The sequence below is a fragment of the Geotrypetes seraphini genome, chromosome 15 (assembly GCF_902459505.1).
Source record: "Geotrypetes seraphini chromosome 15, aGeoSer1.1, whole genome shotgun sequence".
NCBI lineage: Eukaryota > Metazoa > Chordata > Amphibia > Gymnophiona > Dermophiidae > Geotrypetes > Geotrypetes seraphini.
The window spans coordinates 15,315,486-15,333,014 of record NC_047098.1 but is presented as its reverse complement, the minus strand read 5'-3'; the positions used below and the strand labels follow the sequence as shown (position 1 = coordinate 15,333,014).

General features: G+C 45.6%; 2 protein-coding genes across 4 annotated transcripts in view; one reads left to right on the top strand and one right to left on the bottom strand.

The window, feature by feature from the left end:
- LOC117348877 overlaps nt 1–17,529 on the bottom strand; it is a 121,105-nt gene that overhangs the window by 31,482 nt on the left and 72,094 nt on the right. The gene's annotated exons all lie outside the window — the stretch shown is intronic.
- The window catches only part of CCDC27 (coiled-coil domain containing 27), a 63,936-nt gene continuing 47,057 nt past the window's right edge, over nt 651–17,529 (top strand). Inside the window, exons 1-3 of one of the 2 annotated variants that reach the window (XM_033921473.1) lie at nt 651–858; nt 10,008–10,096; nt 14,707–14,866. In XM_033921473.1, coding sequence (XP_033777364.1) covers nt 14,738–14,866 — 129 coding nt within the window. In that variant the 5' untranslated portion in view covers nt 651–858; nt 10,008–10,096; nt 14,707–14,737. The remainder of the gene's footprint in view (nt 859–10,007; nt 10,097–14,706; nt 14,867–17,529) is intronic. The other variant, XM_033921474.1, reaches the window with a different exon arrangement.

Here is a 17,529-nt window from a genome sequence, read left to right as displayed (position 1 = left end):
CGGCTCAATGCTGGCGTTAAGGTCTAGCACGCACAGCAATTCAGCGTGCGCTCTTCCGCGCGTTAAGGCCCTAACGCACCTTTGCAAAAGGAGCCCTAAAAGTGGCACAGACCTCAGGGCAAAAGTTTTGCCACTTTTAGGGCTCCTTTAACGAAACCGCGTTGGCGGTTTAACGCGCATAATAGCGCACGCTAATTTGCCAGCCGCGCTAGCTGCTACCGCCTCCTCTTGAACAGGCGCCCACTAAAAATGTGCATGCGATAAAGCCACTAATGTGGCTTCGTGAAAGGAGCCCTTAGTCTCACCATAGGGAGGGAGAAGCATTAGGGTCCGTCAGAGCTAAACTGTCATAGAGGTCTGTCAGAGCCCTAACTTAGGCTGAGACTAAAAGTGGCACGGACCTCAGACTTTTAAAGGACGTGCAGTTAAGATCCGTGTGGTCCGCGGTTTACCCCTTCTTTGCAGCCCCGGTGGAGAGCTGTGAGCCCGGGCAACTGCGGTACCGCGTCTCCTCCTACTCAGCCCAGGGAGTGCCCCGAATTCTGGCACCGGTTCTGCACAATGCCTGCTCTAATGACGCGACAATCGGTCACCTAGCAACAGCAAGACTTATTCACCAGCAAGCTCTTGGTGCGAACTCTAGCTGCGGGCTTTGATTGCCAAGTCTGGGTTTTAGCTTCGCTCCTTAGGTCACACCCAGCGTTCTAATCGCGACGCTGAAGGTCCCGCAGCCCGGATCGAATAGAGGTGGAAGATTAAGCCTGCGATCTCCTGCTACTCAAGGGCTGAGCCCGGAAAGCTGGGCTTGAAAGCGTGCACCGCTCATGCTTTGAATGAAGCTTTGGTGGCCGTCCAGATGTAAGTCAACCGCTACATTAAATCGGGGCTCACCGAAGAAATGCAGATAAGAAAGAATGAATTTTCTGAGTTAAAGCCTCTTCTTCTGGAGAATGTCCTTTGTAAATGAAATGCTTCCAAAGATTCGGCTCTGGTGGTCATGTAGCTAGCCTCAAGAAGGAAGGAAGGGAAGGATGTACAGTTTATTAGTGAAATCTGTATTGAGATTCTGAATAGAGAATGACAGGGTGGCAAAAATCATCACCGTTCCCGTCCCCGCGGATAACCGCGAGAAATAATCCCATGCCATTTTCTAGTGTCTATTTCAACCTCGGTCCTTCTACACCAGCATTCTTCACAGCAAAGCTTGAGGGTCAGTGGTTGCGGCCATTCGTACTCTGATTCTTCCCTCTCTCCTTAAAGAATGACATGAAGATGGTTTCCCGCAGTTATCCGTGGGGATGGGAACGGTGATGAATTCTGTCACCGTGTCATTCTCTAATTCTGAAGAAGAAATTAGGAACCCCCTGAATTCCTTGAGATATGGGGGAGATAACATTTCTCCTCTCACATTCTGTAATTCGCTGATTGTCCAGCCTTCTTTCAATGTGAACCGCCTAGAAGTCATTCGACTATGGCGGTATAGAAAAATAAAGTTATTATTATTTTTAAAAAACACCTTACCTATTTATCCTAAAGCCAGATAGGAAATTTTCAAAGACTCTTGGAATGGGGGAGGGGCTACAAATAGGCTGGGGGGCCATGGCTTAGGGCTCCTTTTACTAAGGTGAGTTAGCGCCTTAACACGCAGCATAGCGTGCGCTAAATTGCCGCCCGCGCGCTAGACCTTAGTGCCAGCATTGAGCTGGCGGTATTCTAGAAGCGTACCGCGCGGTGTGGCGTGCGGTAATTTCGTGCGTGCGCTAAAAACACTAGCGCACCCTGGTAAAGGAGCCCACAATTTATAAACCCTGCTGCTGCCATAATCTGCTTGATCTTCTTCATCATTTCTCCTTTTTTGTTTTGCTGTTACAAAACATTCAAAGAGCTTTTAAAGACCCTCCACTTACAACCTTTATTTCCAAGTCACCTCTCAGTTCAGAAATTTCCACTGTATCGTTTTTGTTTTTTTTTTAGAAGGAGTGATCACAACCCGGGGCTCACAGTGTGATCATACCACTGGATCAATAAAAACATTCTGTTTTCCATTTTATTCTCTATTCCTTCGGAATAAATTCCTAACATTCCGTTTGCTTTTTTTGACCACCGCTGCGCTGAGGCTATTAATGTGGAGAGCCGACTTTGAACGTTCCTCTGCTGCTCTCTATGAGTTTGAAGATAGACTGGGGGCAGGGGAGGTTGAGAGAAAAGGGTATATTTCATCTGGTCCATAGGCTGAGCTGGTTCCGATTTTTAAAATCATTTGGGAACTACTCTTTTGCACAGTTAGGAATGATTTTTGAGGGTCTGTAAGGTTTATTGATCATTTTGACTAGCATGCATCTTGATTTAGTTACCTTATATACTCGAATATAAACTGAGATTTTTGAGTCAAAAAATGGGGGGTCTCAGTTTATATTCAAGTCAGCGCCCACCTACCCCCCTCTCGAACCTGTTTCAGCCCTCCACCTGGCCTGCTGTAAGACCTAGTGGGCCAGGACAAGAAGATCATGAAGGGCATAGAGAGAGTAGAGAGGGACAGATTCTTCAAACTTTCGAATAATAAAAGAACAAGAGGGCATTCGGAAAAGTTGAAAGGGGACAGATTCAAAACAAATGCCAGGAAGTTCTTCTTTACCCAACGTGTGGTGGACACCTGGAATGCGCTTCCAGAGAGCGTAATAGGGCAGAGTACGGTTCTGGAGTTTAAGAAAGGATTGGACAATTTCCTGCTGGAAAAGGGGATAGAAGGGTATAAATAGAGGATTACTGCACAGGTCCTGGACCTGTTGGGCCACCACGTGAGCGGACTGCTGGGCACGATGGACCTCAGGTCTGACCCAGCGGAGGCATTGCTTATGTTCATATGGGAGAGGAGGAGATAGTGGATGCTGCGGATGGACCATTTGGCCTTTATTTGCCATCATGTTTCTAGGTTTCTATACCCCAATTGGGGGCATTTTTCTCCGTTTTGTTTTATGATTTTGTCAACAGTCTTTTCTGTCCTTGTGGTATGAATGAATCCCTACAATACGTGTTGAATTTAAACTTTTGTGATTAAATACGATTGTATCTCTTGATATATCTAGGTTTCTATAACCATAAAGCTCTATGACATCACAATGCAGGTGCAAAGAGCCTATAGGAAGAGGAGATGCAAATGTTAAGAGCCTTAGCCAATGCGCTTCCAGAGAGCGTAATAGGGCAGAGTACGGTACTGGGGTTCAAGAAAGGATTGGACAATTTCCTGCTGGAAAAGGGGATAGAGGGGGTATAGATAGAGGATTACTGCACAGGTCCTGGACCTGTTGGGCCGCCGCGTGAGCGGTCTGCTGGGCACGATGGACCTCAGGTCTGACCCAGCGGAGGCATTGCTTATGTTCTTATGGGAGAGGAGGAGATAGTGGATGCTGCGGATGGACCATTTGGCCTTTATCTGCCATCATGTTTCTAGCTTTCTATAACCATAAAGCTCTATGACATCACAATGCAGGTGCAAAGAGCCTTAGCCTATAGGAAGAGGAGATGCAAATGTTAAGAGCCTTAGCCAATGCGCTTCCAGAGAGCGTAATAGGGCAGAGTACGGTACTGGGGTTCAAGAAAGGATTGGACAATTTCCTGCTGGAAAAGGGGATAGAGGGGTATAGATAGAGGATTACTGCACAGGTCCTGGACCTGTTGGGCCGCCACGTGAGCGGTCTGCTGGGCACGATGGACCTCAGGTCTGACCCAGCGGAGGCATTGCTTATGTTCTTATGGGAGAGGAGGAGATAGTGGATGCTGCGGATGGACTATTTGGCCTTTATCTGCCATCATGTTTCTAGGTTTCTATAACCATAAAGCTCTATGACATCACAATGCAGGTGCAAAGAGCCTTAGCCTATAGGAAGAGGAGATGCAAATGTTAAGAGCCTTAGCCAATGCGCTTCCAGAGAGCGTAATAGGGCAGAGTACGGTACTGGGGTTCAAGAAAGGATTGGACAATTTCCTGCTGGAAAAGGGGATAGAAGGGTATAAAATAGAGGATTACTGCACAGGTCCTGGACCTGTTGGGCCGCCACGTGAGCGGTCTGATGGGCACGATGGACCTCAGGTCTGACCCAGCGGAGGCATTGCTTATGTTCTTATGGGAGAGGAGGAGATAGTGGATGCTGTGGATGGACCATTTGGCCTTTATCTGCCATCATGTTTCTAGGTTTCTATAACCATAAAGCTCTATGACATCACAATGCAGGTGCAAAGAGCCTTAGCCTATAGGAAGAGGAGATGCAAATGTTAAGAGCCTTAGCCAATGCGCTTCCAGAGAGCGTAATAGGGCAGAGTACGGTACTGGGGTTCAAGAAAGGATTGGACAATTTCCTGCTGGAAAAGGGGATAGAGGGGTATAGATAGAGGATTACTGCACAGGTCCTGGACCTGTTGGGCCGCCGCGTGAGCGGACTGCTGGGCACGATGGACCTCAGGTCTGACCCAGCGGAGGCATTGCTTGTGTTCTTATGATCTCTCCTGCTTCCTGTCCTGGTTGATTCTAACAGCTCTCACCTCCCTCCCACCTCCCCAATTAGTAAAATGCATACCTATAAAACTCCCTATAGCACCCGCTAGCTGTCCAGACACATCGATGCCGCATTTTAATATTGTTGCTGTCGATTTTGTTTGACCCATTAGTTTCTTATCTGTTGCATTCGGCTTTGCAGTGATTTTTCTGTTAGAAAAAGCGACCCACAAATTATACATGACTTGAAGTCAGTCTCTGATTCACGGAGGAGGCAACAATTCTGAGACCCAGGGCTCCTTTTACGAAGGTGTGTTAGGGCCTTAACGCGCGGAATAGCGCACGCGCCAGCCGCCACCGCCTCCTCTTGGGCAGGCGGTAGTTTTTTGGCACAGCTAATCTTGTGCGTGCGCTAAAAACGCTACACACCTTCGTAAAAGGAGCCCCCAGTTTACCAGGGAGCATATTAACAAATTAGGAAAGACTGAGATGACAACCTTATTCCTGTGAGCCGGGTCCCTCTGATCTGATTTTATTTATTTATTCAATTTTCTATACCGTTTTCCCAAGGGAGCTCAGGACGGTTCACATGAATTTAGTCAGGTACTCAAGCATTTTTCTCTGTCTGTCCTGGTGGGCTCACAATCTATCTAATGTACTTGGGGCAATGGGGGATTAAGTGACTTGCCCAAGGTCACAAGGAGCACTGTGGGTTTGAACCCACAATCTCAGAGGGCTGAGGCTATAGCTTTAACCACTCCACCACTCTAGAAATCAAGATATAGTAAAGTGAGCCAAGTATAGGCCAATCAAGCCATTGTGACATCACTGAAGAGGTTGGCTCTTAGGCATTGGTGGAATGAGGCATTATGATGTCACAATACCAGCTCTGGTTATTGGAGGCTGAAACTTTTCACACTGTTTATTCACTTTTCTATACCGTTTTCCCAAGGGAGCTCAGAACGGTTCACATGAATTTAGTCAGATACTCAAGCATTTTTCCCTGCCTATGCCGATATCCGTGAGAAAACTGAAAATTGACATGAGCATGAAAAGAGATGAGAGTCGTGAAGACGGGGGATAAATTGGGAGGTATCTAAACTTGTTTAGGAAGACGAGCGCGGGGGTGTGACTATAGGGTTACCATATGGCTGCCGAAAAAGGAGGACGGATTGAGACACCCGGGTTTTACTTCCATCGAAAGCAATGGAAGGAAGGAAGACTGGGCCTCATTTGGGCAGATGTGTGTGGCAGGACGTGCAGGAGAGGCAGGAGGCCAAGTGCTGGAGCAAAAGCTTTGTGAGAGAGAAAGAGACAACAGTTACTGCGGATGGGCAGACTAGATGGGCCAGTTGGCCTTAATCTGCCATCATGTTTCTATGTTAGACATACAAAGAGGGGATGTCAAGTATGAACCAAACAGGGAATCTTGTACGCTCATCCAGTCAAGGGGTGGAGGGAGATGGCATAAACTGCCCTGGATAAGTAGTGATACAAATGGTTACACTCTGTGACTGGCCTCTGGGAGATATTCGTATTTATCTAATATTTCTAGGCCGCTTATACCTAAGCAGTTGACAGTAAAACATTCACAGTAGTTCAAGACAGCATACATTGAGCTGAATTATCCTATTCCAGTTTTAAGACTTCCCATAAAATTATTATTATTTTTATTTATTGGTTTGTTAGGGGTATGCAGGCCAAACTTTATTTTATTTAGCTTCCTAGGTTTGTAGGATTTTTTTCATCTTATTCAAGTTTTTGCAATATTTTTCTTTTAATTTGGGGTATCAACATTGCATAATTCTGTGCACTATCGTGCGCCCTTGATGACCCAGGAGAAAACTTTGTCTCCATGCATCTCTAATGCTTGGCAGTGTGGATAAGGATAGCTGGGTTGAGATGCCACCTCACCTGGAGTATTGCGTTCAGTTCTGGTCTCCTTATCTCAAAAAAGATATAGCGGCACTAGAAAAGGTTCAAAGAAGAGCAACCGAGATGATAAAGGGGATGGAACTCCCCTCGTATGAGGAAAGACTAAAAAGGTTAGGGCTCATCAGCTTGGAAAAGAGACAGATGAGGGGAGATAGGATTGACGTCTACAAAATCCTGAGTGGTGTAGAACGGGTACAAATGGGTCGATTTTTTTTTTACTGCATCATGATTTACAAAGATGAGGGGACACTCAATGAAGTTAGAGTAATCCTTTTAAAACCAATAGGAGGGAATATTTTTTCACTCAGAGAATAGTTAAGCTCTGGAACGCGTTGCCAGAGGATGTGGTAAGAGCAATTAATGTAGCCGGTTTTAAAAATGGTTTGGACAAGTTCCTGGAGGAAAAGTCCATAGTCTGCTATTGAGACAGACATGGGGGAAGCCACTGCTTGCCCTGGATCGGTAGCATGGAATGTTGCTACTCCTTGGGGTTCCGGAATCTTTTGTTACTCTTTGGGATTCCGGAACCTTGCTATTCTTTAGGATTCTGAATGGAATGTTGCTACTCCTTGGGGTTCCGGAATCTTTTGTTACTCTTTGGGATTCCGGAACCTTGCTATTCTTTAGGATTCTGAATGGAATGTTGCTACTCCTTGGGGTTCTGGAATCTTTTGTTACTCTTAGGGATTCCGGAACCTTGCTATTCTTTAGGATTCTGAATGGAATGTCGCCGCTCTGTGGGCTTTGGCCAGGGACTTGTGACTTGGATTGGCCTCCGTGAAGACAGGATGCTGGGCTGGATGGACCACTTCTCTAACCCAGTAAGGATGTTCTTATGTTCTGCCATCAGCTACTATGTTCTCCTGTTTCTCTAGGTTACTATATATATTGCAGGTAATTTAAGTACACAATACCATTTACATTCTATTGAAAGGATCTCTGAAAAGTGCCCTTTGCATTGTATATTTGCAGTGGACCGATTGATTGTTCAAGCACTTGACTTGCGTAAGCAATAATGATGTAATTGGCAGCTGCTATATGTGGTTTCATTGCTAAGGAAATTCCAAACAATCCCACATCCTTGTGCTTTGCATGGATTGTTCTTCATACCGGTATTTCCCCCCCAAGCTATCGACTTTGATCGTTCCCTACACTCTTCCACTGGAGACCATTTAACTGCCCCTCCCCCCTCCTGTTTTCGTTGGCACTCAACATTATTTACTTATTTCATTTGTCCCCACGCACCCTTATCTTAATTCTTTAACACATCCAAAAGCGCAGCCAAATTTTGAATTTGCTTTGAGTACACCCTGCTTTCCCCAGCGTTTTGTTTTCCTTTCATACCTCAGCTCTATCTTTGGGGGGGGGGGGGATGGGATTGGGTTGAGATGGGGTGTGTTGGGGTGGAATTTGATGCTCTTTATGGTTCTTTCTTGTTTGATCCATATTCGTCTCTAGTTTTGGTCTCTTTTGTATCTCTGCCTGATTTTCCTGCTGGTGGTTGTTTGGACGATGTGTTGGGTTGGGGGGAAGGGGGGGTTTCCACCATTGTCTGGAAACAAGGGGGAAATTGTTGATGACTTGACTGTATCTTTTTGCCACATTCTGTTATTGCTGTTCTTTTGTCATCAATAAGAATTGATTCAGCTTATCTTTTGTTTTCTCTCCCCTTGTCCCCAAAGAGCTCAGAACGGGTTACAGGTTATAAACATACACAATTTCAGTACAAGTTTTCGATACAAGTTTTCATTCTGCTTCCTTTTTCCCTCTCTCTGGAATTCCCTCCTCTTGAATTCTGAGCTGAATTATCCTATTCCAGTGTTAAGACCTCCCATAAAACTATTATTATTGATTGATTGATTTGTTATACTGCCTGTACCAACAAAAGACCTAAGCAGTTTCGAGTTAAAATCAAAGATAAGAAAATCAAAAGGAACTCTAGTAGCCAGGAAAGCAGCCATTCACAACCAAGTGCTCACATAGCACACACAATACTCATTCTTAGCAAATCACTAACGTTCTGTCATCCCCACGCCATCTCACCCTCCTCCCAAGTGTTGACTAGCCCAGCTGAAAAGAGAGAAAAAAAATGACTTTTCAGAAGGACCTTGAAGCGGGAGAAGGATTGTTTCGATCTGATATGATTTGGAAGAGAATTCCATAGGGAGGGTGCTAAAAAAGTAGAATCCAGTGGTGTAGCAGGGGGAGGGTAGACTGCCACAGGCACCGTCTTGGTGGGGGTGCCAGCACCTCTCCTCCTCACAAGGAGCAGCACTGGGCTTGAACCTGCAACCTCGGGGTGCTGAGGCTGCAGCCCTAACCACTAGGCCACTCCTCCACTTATGTACTTAGGAACACCTAGCAGGCATTACAGTAGTCCAAAATAGAGAGTGCCATGGATATTAATTGGACATTGCTTGATAGTTCAGATATGGTTTTAGTTGTGATATATTGTATAATTATTTGGTAGGACCTATTGTCCTTAAATGTTTAAAAGTTATCTATTGGCTAATTTCAAAATAAAAATTATTGAACAAAAAAACCAGTGGTCAGGTGGGCAATAGAACTATGAAAAGATGAAGATAGTGATTTGATCTAGATATAATTAACTAGGGCTGGTATGGATTATTCTACACGGGCTCTGCTTCTTATATGAATAAGGCTAAGTCAGGGTGCTGCGCACAGGAAGTGATGTCAGAGGGAGAGACCCGGGGTCGTGAGGAGCACGCTGAAGTTGTTACTCGTGGTGGTGAACAACTGGAGGTACGGGGGAAAGGGGGTGCAGCAGGGGGAATCGGGAGGAGGAGTGGGGAGTGGAGATGAGGGTGGGGAAGGAGCACCTCTCATGCCTCTTACTTGCATCTGCCACGCCCCTGCCAATTTCCATCTGAAGACTAACTATACAGAGACCTACCAGAAACTTGTGGACACCATGCCGTCAGTCTTCAGATAGAAACCAGCAGACAAAAAGGCAGATGCAGATCAGAAACACTGGGCTCTTCTCTTTCCAGCAGGGGGATGGGGGAGAGGATTGCAATGAGGGGGAGTCAGAGGATGGTGTCACAAGGTTAGATGAAAGGATCTGCATTGTTGAAGGTAGAGGATGGGGGAGGATCATATGAGTGTGGGAGATGGGCTTTGCATACGACTGTTGACTAAGGGGTCCTTTTATCAAGCTGCGGTAGGGGGTTTAACGCGCGTAATACCGCGTGTTAAACCACCTGCCACGCTAACCGCTAACGCCTGCATTGAGCAGGAATTAGTTTTTTTAGCTGGCCGCGGGGGTTAGCACGTGATGAAATGTCCAACGCGCTAACCCCGCTAGCGCGGCTTGATAAAAGGACCCCTAAATGCAGAAAGCTCACATATTAGTGATAATGTGGCAAAAATATTTTCCAGTCACATGGCCGTCAACGCAAGTGATTTTGACACCTAATATCAGCACTGATTCTCAGTGGCGCTCAATGGCCACATTTTTGTTTGTTTCCCCTATTGAAACCAGAAACAAAATGGCTTCCTTCACCAAAGAATTTTCTCAGATTAGCATATCTGACATCTTTTTTTATATATTTTATTTCAGGTTGCAATTTTTGAAAGGTGAAACCATTCAAATTAATGGTTTCAAAGACAATGGAAAAAAAGATGATTGAAAAATGATTTCCCTGTAAGGTAAGCTATTCCCAGCCTTCTTTTCATTTAGAGGCTTTCTGTTCTGCCATTTTGGAATGTATACTCACTTCCTAATGAATCTGTTACTGTGGAACCATGCAATATGTCATGGCATTCACATCCAAACTTTGCTGCTGTCAATGGGTTACGTTTGCAAGACATCACTAATGAATATACATAACAGAGATTTGCATACAATGTAAGATAATAGGCAGGCAAATCTCTCTCAAGCATATTCAATAGGGACATTCTGAAAACCTGGCTTGATGAAAGCAGAGAAGATTATTTACATTGTCCAATTTGACACGGACAAGAGGACATGAAATGAAGCTAAGGGGGGACAAGTTCAGGACTAATGTCAGAAAGTTCTGCTTCACACAGAGAGTGGTTGGCATCTGGAATACTCTCCCAGGGGAGATTATTGCAGAATCGACAGTCCTAGGCTTCAAAAGCAAACTAGATGCATATCTCCTTGAGAGAGGCATATAAAGTATGGTTGGCTATAAAATAAACCAGGTGTATACCTGGCAGGGCCTCCGCGTGTGCGGATCGCCGGACTTGATGGACCGAAGGTCTGATCCGGAGATGGCGCTTCTTATGTTCTTATTATGTTCTTATGTTCTTTAGGATTAGGAGTGAAGACCAAGGCAATATTTTCTATGTTTTGGTAAATGTTCAGCATTTCAACATGCAACCAGTTAGTAAGGAACTTTTACCAGTCAAAACGCAGAGATTAGCATCTTCTGTGATCCCATGACTGTGTCTCCCCACTTGCATTATGACTCTGTAAATGAGATATCAATAGAATATTTCCTATCCCAGTCCCAGAGACGCACCAAGTCTGGTTTGGTTTTCTGGACAGCCACAATGAATTTGCATGAGAAAATCTGCATTCGTTGGGTCTTTAATGTATACAAATTCATGTCAACAATATTGCAAAAGGTGAAGTGGGGAAATCTAAATAAAGTAGTGCAAAAAAACTCCACTTAAAGGTAGCTGAGAATCTGCTCCAATGGAAGAAAAAGCCTCAGGTTTTATTGGCAGAGTTCAAGCTCAAACCACCACCTCCACATCATTAGCTCAAAAAACTTCCATAGAGTGACAACTTGCTGTTGAGGTTTAAAATGATCGAGGACTGAGATATTTTGCAACTGAAACCACTGGAAATGTTTAAAGCAGTCTGTTAATATGCCAACGTTTCACAGCACTAAGCCATTTCTTCAGGGCTAATGTGACCTTGTTTGAATCTTCACAGAGTGACAGTGTTGTGCTCACAATCTCACCACTCTGTGAAGATTCAAGCAAGGTCATCACGCATAGAAAGGAATTCTTTTCTGCGGTCCTCTGTTATCTTAGATACATCGGGATAGATCCAAATTCTTTGTCCTGAAAATTCTTTATTTAAATTCCGAAAGTAAAGTTTCATTATAAGGTTTAGGTCTTGTTCAAATACCAAGGAGACTAAGAGCGTTCCCTTTTCCTTAACATCAGAAAAGGGATTCCTCCAACATTGCAGTCAAATTTTTTTCCCACTACCAAATTTCCTCCTTCGTCAACCTTAGTCATAGTGGCTCACAGACAACCCCGCGAAAGACAAAGGCGCGTGCCGACAACTGAGCGCAAGACGGAGGCGCGCGCCGAAGAAAATTACAGTTTTTAGGGGCTCCGACGGGGGGTTTTGTTGGGGAGCCCCCCCAGTTTACTTAAAAGAGATCACGCCGGCGTTGTGGGGGGATATGGGGGGTTGTAACCCTCCACATTTTACTGTAAACTTAACTTTTTCCTTAAAAACAGGGAAAAAGTGAAGTTTTCAGTAAAATGTGGGGGGTTACAACCCCCCAAACCCCCCACAATGCCCCCACAATGCGGCGCAATCTCTATTAAGTAAAGTGGGGGGGTTCCCCCCACGCCCCCCCGTCAGAGCCCTAAAAACAGTAATTTTCTGCGGTGTGCGTCTCCGCGCTGCGCTCTTGTCTGCGCGCGCCTTTGTCCCAGCGCGCTTTTGACCTGACACCAGTCATAGCAGTAGGAATATAATAAATTTTGTTTATAGGAGGAATGGCTTGTCCATTAGGTATTTTTTAAAGTAGTCAAGAGGGTTTTTAGCAAGTCTTATCTTTAACCAACGTTGATGTTATTTCCTGTAAGTCTTTAACTTCAGATTTAACACAGGTTATTTGCTCAGCAGAGTCATGTTTAGTTGGTTGAATTATTTTAGACTAATTATCCACTTTCCCTGAGAGACTGAGTACCTCTAGTGTTGATCCTGTAAGCTTGCTATCGAGAGTCTGCAAGGCCTGCCAAATGGTCTCGAGAGTTACCACCGGGGGAGTCTGAAGCAGTGGCAAACTCGCTGGGACTCCCCAAGTCGTTTGCTCAGCTGTCTTTCCCACGGGCGCTCCTTCCTCCAGACTCAAGTTCAGGTCCGCGACTTCTGCCCCTGAACTCTCTGTCGGGGCAACCCGCGTCGACGTTGGACACGGCGGTGTGCTGGATACCGGAGGGGACAGTGAAATTTCATGCCCTATAAAGCTGGACGCTGCATCGCCCAGACTTACAGCAGGGCCCTCTTCTCTCGGTTCCGGGGTTGTGAGCTGGCTCAGGAACCTCTCCAGGGTTTGTTGTTGTACTGGTGTGGAGGTTCTGAGCTGGGAGGAAGCCGTTCTCAGAACCCCCTTCCTTTTAGTATGCAGCATCGGGAAGCAAAGCACCACAAAAAAGTCAGAGTGTATGAAGAATATCAAGGAGTTAGCCGGCCCCACAGGAGAGGTAAGAGACTCCAGAACTAACGTGCAGCCATCTTGGATCCCTCCGGTATATAAAGATTTTAATAAACATACACTAAAGATAACTGCTTATATTATAGAGTTTGGCCAAAATACATAACTAAAATAAAAATATATGTTTTAAGATAAGCCAGTTAGTAGAATCCCATGTTTGTGTGTGTCTGAAAGTACTGCAAATTTATGGAGGTGGTGGAGATCTCTTTACCTTCTGCTGGTGCGTCTAGAGGGGCCAAGGAAGACTTGCTTCTAGTTCCTATTTAAGAGTATGCTTTTAAGTAGGTATCCATATCTTTCTTCCAATTCACTTTTCTAGATGACTAAAAGTAGCAAAGTTAGGTTTTTTTTTTTAATCCAAGCTTAGTGCACGCTAATTGCTAATAAGCCCACAGAAATAAAATGGGATTCTTAGCATTTAGCATGCACTAAGGGTCCTTTAATCTATTAGCTTCAAAGTTTAAAAAAAAAATAGAGAGGATGACAACATAGACTCCCTTCTCTTGCATCTAGGTCCTTCCTCTTCTCTGTCTCTGAATTTGTGGTTCCTCCATCTTGACTCCTCTTCTGAAAGCCAACTCCATTGGAACTGGAAAACATTTCAGAATAATTCTCCTTCTCTCATTGCGTACACTTCCACCCACCCACTTGAGGGTCCTAGTAGGCAACCTCTCCAAATTCCTTGTGCTTACATCCAGGTCATTATCCTTTAGCTTGTATGCTGTTCTCAGTCCAGCTCTTTGTCTCTCCAACCATGCCACACCTTGGATGAAGGCAGCAGGTGGTCTATCCTCATCCTAGCATATTCCACTATGCCTCAACAAGGGTCATCCAGTCATAACTGGTCCCATCTCATTAGAATCTCAAAGAGAGCAGGAGCCAGAAGGCCTTGAGCATGTGCAGATGCTCAAGGCCCAGCATAATTAGCAGCAAGCGGCACGCTCTTTGGGCACTGGCACACAGGACGTGCCAGTGCCCCATTGCGGTAAGGGTGCGGATGGGCGATGCCGTTTCGCCGGGAGGGGGGGGGGGCGATGCTGGTTCTGGGGGGAAATTCCTCACATATCAAGTCAACGCTCGGTTTGCGAGGCAAGATTTGCGAGAATGTTTTGCTCATCTTGCAAAACACTCGCAAACCGAAGTTTGACTGTACTTTAAACTAAAACTGTAAAATCTGTTATAATGTTAATATTTCTTTGGACATATATGGACTTAATATTTATGATCTGCTATAATGTTAGTATTGCTTAATTTGTAAACCGCACTGAACCATAAGATTGTTGCGGTATATAAGAAATTAGGTTATGTTATTCTCTATCTTTTGTGAACCGCTTAGAGCTTAGTGGTATTTGCGGGATAGAAGTAGTGTTATGTTATGTTATATATGTTATATTAAGCCAGGGTTTTCTTGGCCTTATTTGCTGGTGCCTAACATTGACGCCTACCAGAGCCTAAGGTAATCCATGCCCACCTTTTGGGTATACGCCTACCGAGTTGGGCGCCTATCTGAAAAATTAATGTTTTAAATTGTTTTTTAATCATTTTTTATGGTGCCTTAAATTACTGTGCCAATAAAGCACCTACCAACAGATGCCATTTATAAAATCAGAACTGGAATGTCCTCATCGGAACTGGACAAGCTGGCAGATCTATTATTGGCTTAGTCTTGCCCTTTCTCATGGAACATAGGCTGCTGTCTTTTGATTGCTGTATCTAATGCTTATTGTTAATATGCATGTAGCTTGCTGATTAGTCATAGGACTGAGAGGGACATTTTGGAACGGGGTAAAAGTATTTACTTTGCACTCTCTTTCTTATCTCTTTTAAAAGCCAACAGCTGCGGACAGCTCTGTTCTAAGAGATGAAGGAAGAGGCTATACAGATGAAAGGTTTCCCTGCTCTCCAGCAGGCAGGGAGACGGAAATCCCAGGTCATAGACGCGAAAATTCTCAAGCAAGATGACAGGACTCTGAACAATGGAGAAGAAAGGGTGCATTCATATAAAAACTAAACTCTGTTAGATACAAACCCCTGGGGAGGGACATTGGGCAGTGGAGAAGGGGTGCAGGGGAAATTTAGTCACAAAAAATGTATTCTCAGTACTGTAATCTTGACTCAGGTTTTGAGGTGTTAGCACACTGCTTGCCCTATGTTGTACACATTTATAGTAACACTAGTTTTTTAGCCCGTTACATTAACGGGTGCTAGCAGCCCTTCTCCCTTACTTTTACTTCCCCCCTGTCCAGCAGCACCCTTTCCCTGCTCCCCCTGTCCAGCAGCAGCCCTTATCCCTTACTTTTACCTCCCCCTGTCCAGCAGCACCCCTTCCCTGCTCCCCCTGTCCAGCAATAGCCCTTCTCCCTTCCTTTTACCTCCCCCCTGTCCAGTAGTACCCCTTCTTCCTTCCCTGCTCCCCCTGTCCAGCATCCGCTAGCCTGGGCAGCCTCGGGCCTTTTGCTAGGGCAGCCCACCTCGCATTATCGAAGTGGGCCAGCCTAGCAAATGCCCAGAGTCTGCTTGATGAAACCGCATCTGCTTGCGCTGCTGTTCCGGGCCTCAGGCTGGGGAAACACCACTAATCCGTGTCTGTGCGCCTGGCAGCGGTGCCGATAGAGAAACCGCCGCAGGGTCCTACTGTGCATGTGGGAGCACGGCACCACGGAGTTTGAAGTGCGCATGCACACTAAGGGTTTTATTATAGTGGATTGAATCATGATTTTACCTGGGTCATTAAGGGGTTTGAGTGGGCCATGGCTCTTCCAATTTGGACAAAAAAACGCAACCACAAGGAAAAGGGGAACAACCCTACAGACAATTAGAAAAACAGCAATGCAAAAAAAGTGGAGATATTGGACTTTTGATACCCAAAACGATTTAGTGAACAAAAACTGTAGCAATGCACTGCCCTTGTAACGATGATACATCATTACAACACCCCATTTTCGTATGTGAATGTACCTAACGTAGCTCTAGTCTTGTTTCTTGAAACTTTATTTTCACTGCAATACACAAGTATAACATAACGCCCAGAAGCCCACGTGTTACAGAAACTTACGAAGTGGAGACAAAACAAAAGATAAATTCAACGTAGTTGGCGATAGTATAAAACTCACCAAGTTCTAGCTAGCGCTCATCATAGTCTAGGCCAGTGTGTCGCAAACTGCGTGCCGTGTGAGATTCCAGGTGTGCCACCAGATGCTGGGAAGGATGAGAGGCGCCGGTGCCGACTGACTGCCTACTTGGCATGCCTCTCGCAGCGAGCACGTCCTGTAGGCTGCACGTGTCAAACCCAAGGCCCGCGGGCCGAATCCAGCCCACTTGGCCATTTTATATGGCCCGTGGTGACTGATCGCTGGTCGCCGTACACTACTCGAAAGGGTCCAAAGAAGAGCAACTAAAATGGTTAAGGGGCTGGAGGAGTTGCCGTACAGTGAGAGACTGGAGAAACTGGGCCTCTTCTCCCTTGAAAAGAGGAGTCTAAGAAGGGACTTAATCGAAACGTTCAAAATACTGAAGGGAATAGACTTAGTAGAAAAGGACAGGTTGTTCACCCTCTCCAAGGTAGGGAGAACGAGAGGGCACTCTCTAAAGTTGAAAGGGGATAGATTCCGTACAAACGTAAGGAAGTTCTTCACCCAGAGAGTGGTAGAAAACTGGAACGCTCTTCCGGAGTCTGTCGTAGGGGAAAACACCCAAGACAAAGTTGGACAAGTTCCTGCTAAACTGGAACGTACGCAGGTGAGGCTGGACTCTTTTAGAGCACTGGTCTTTGACCTGGGGGTCGCTGCGTGAGCGGACTGCTGAGCACGATGGACCACAGGTCTGACCCAGCAGCGGCAGTTCTTATGTTCTTATGACCGTGCAGCCCCAGTTCCAGCGGCGCTCCATGCGCCTCACCACGCTGCCTCAGTATCCATTTGCAGGCAGAAGGACCCAGTCCCAGTGTAAAAGCTAAGGCGCACCACACAAGTGCCTGACCGTGCTTGTTGTTATTTTCTGAACATGATTAATGCTCAAGGATGGCACTTAGCGACTTAGCCTGGGTTTTAGATTTCAGCACATTATGTGACACCCCTGCTGTAGGTAGTCAGCTGACGCCTCTCCTCCTCCTTGGCGTCTCTCCACCTCTCTGCGCCTTTTCTTTTTCAGCACTGCACCCTCCCCCCCCCAATATGGAGGGCCTCCACCCATGCGCGGATGTTGATGAGATGACATCACACATATGTATGACATCATCTCATCGACGTTCATGCCCTTTCAGATACCCTTGAGCCACAGCCTCCAATTTAGTGTGCCGCTGGCTTGCAAAGTTTGCGAGACACTGGTCTAGATATCCAATAGAGTATCCCTGGCCAGAGCTCTAGTGCAATGCACTATATTTCATTTTAAAATTGATAATAAGTATCCTATCCATGCACCAGCATTTCAACTAAGCACAGATTCAGCAATCCCAAAATCAGAGCTGCCAAGGGGAGGTCTGATTTTTGAGAGGGAGATTTTAGGATACATCCCCAGCCCCACCCTCTTTATCTCCTAGTATACCTCCATTATACAGCTGCAATGCCAAAAAACTACCTCCCCCTCTGGCAGCAGGGGCACTTGATGAAGTTGCAGGGAAATACTTTTAAAACCAATTGGAGGAAATTTTTTTTC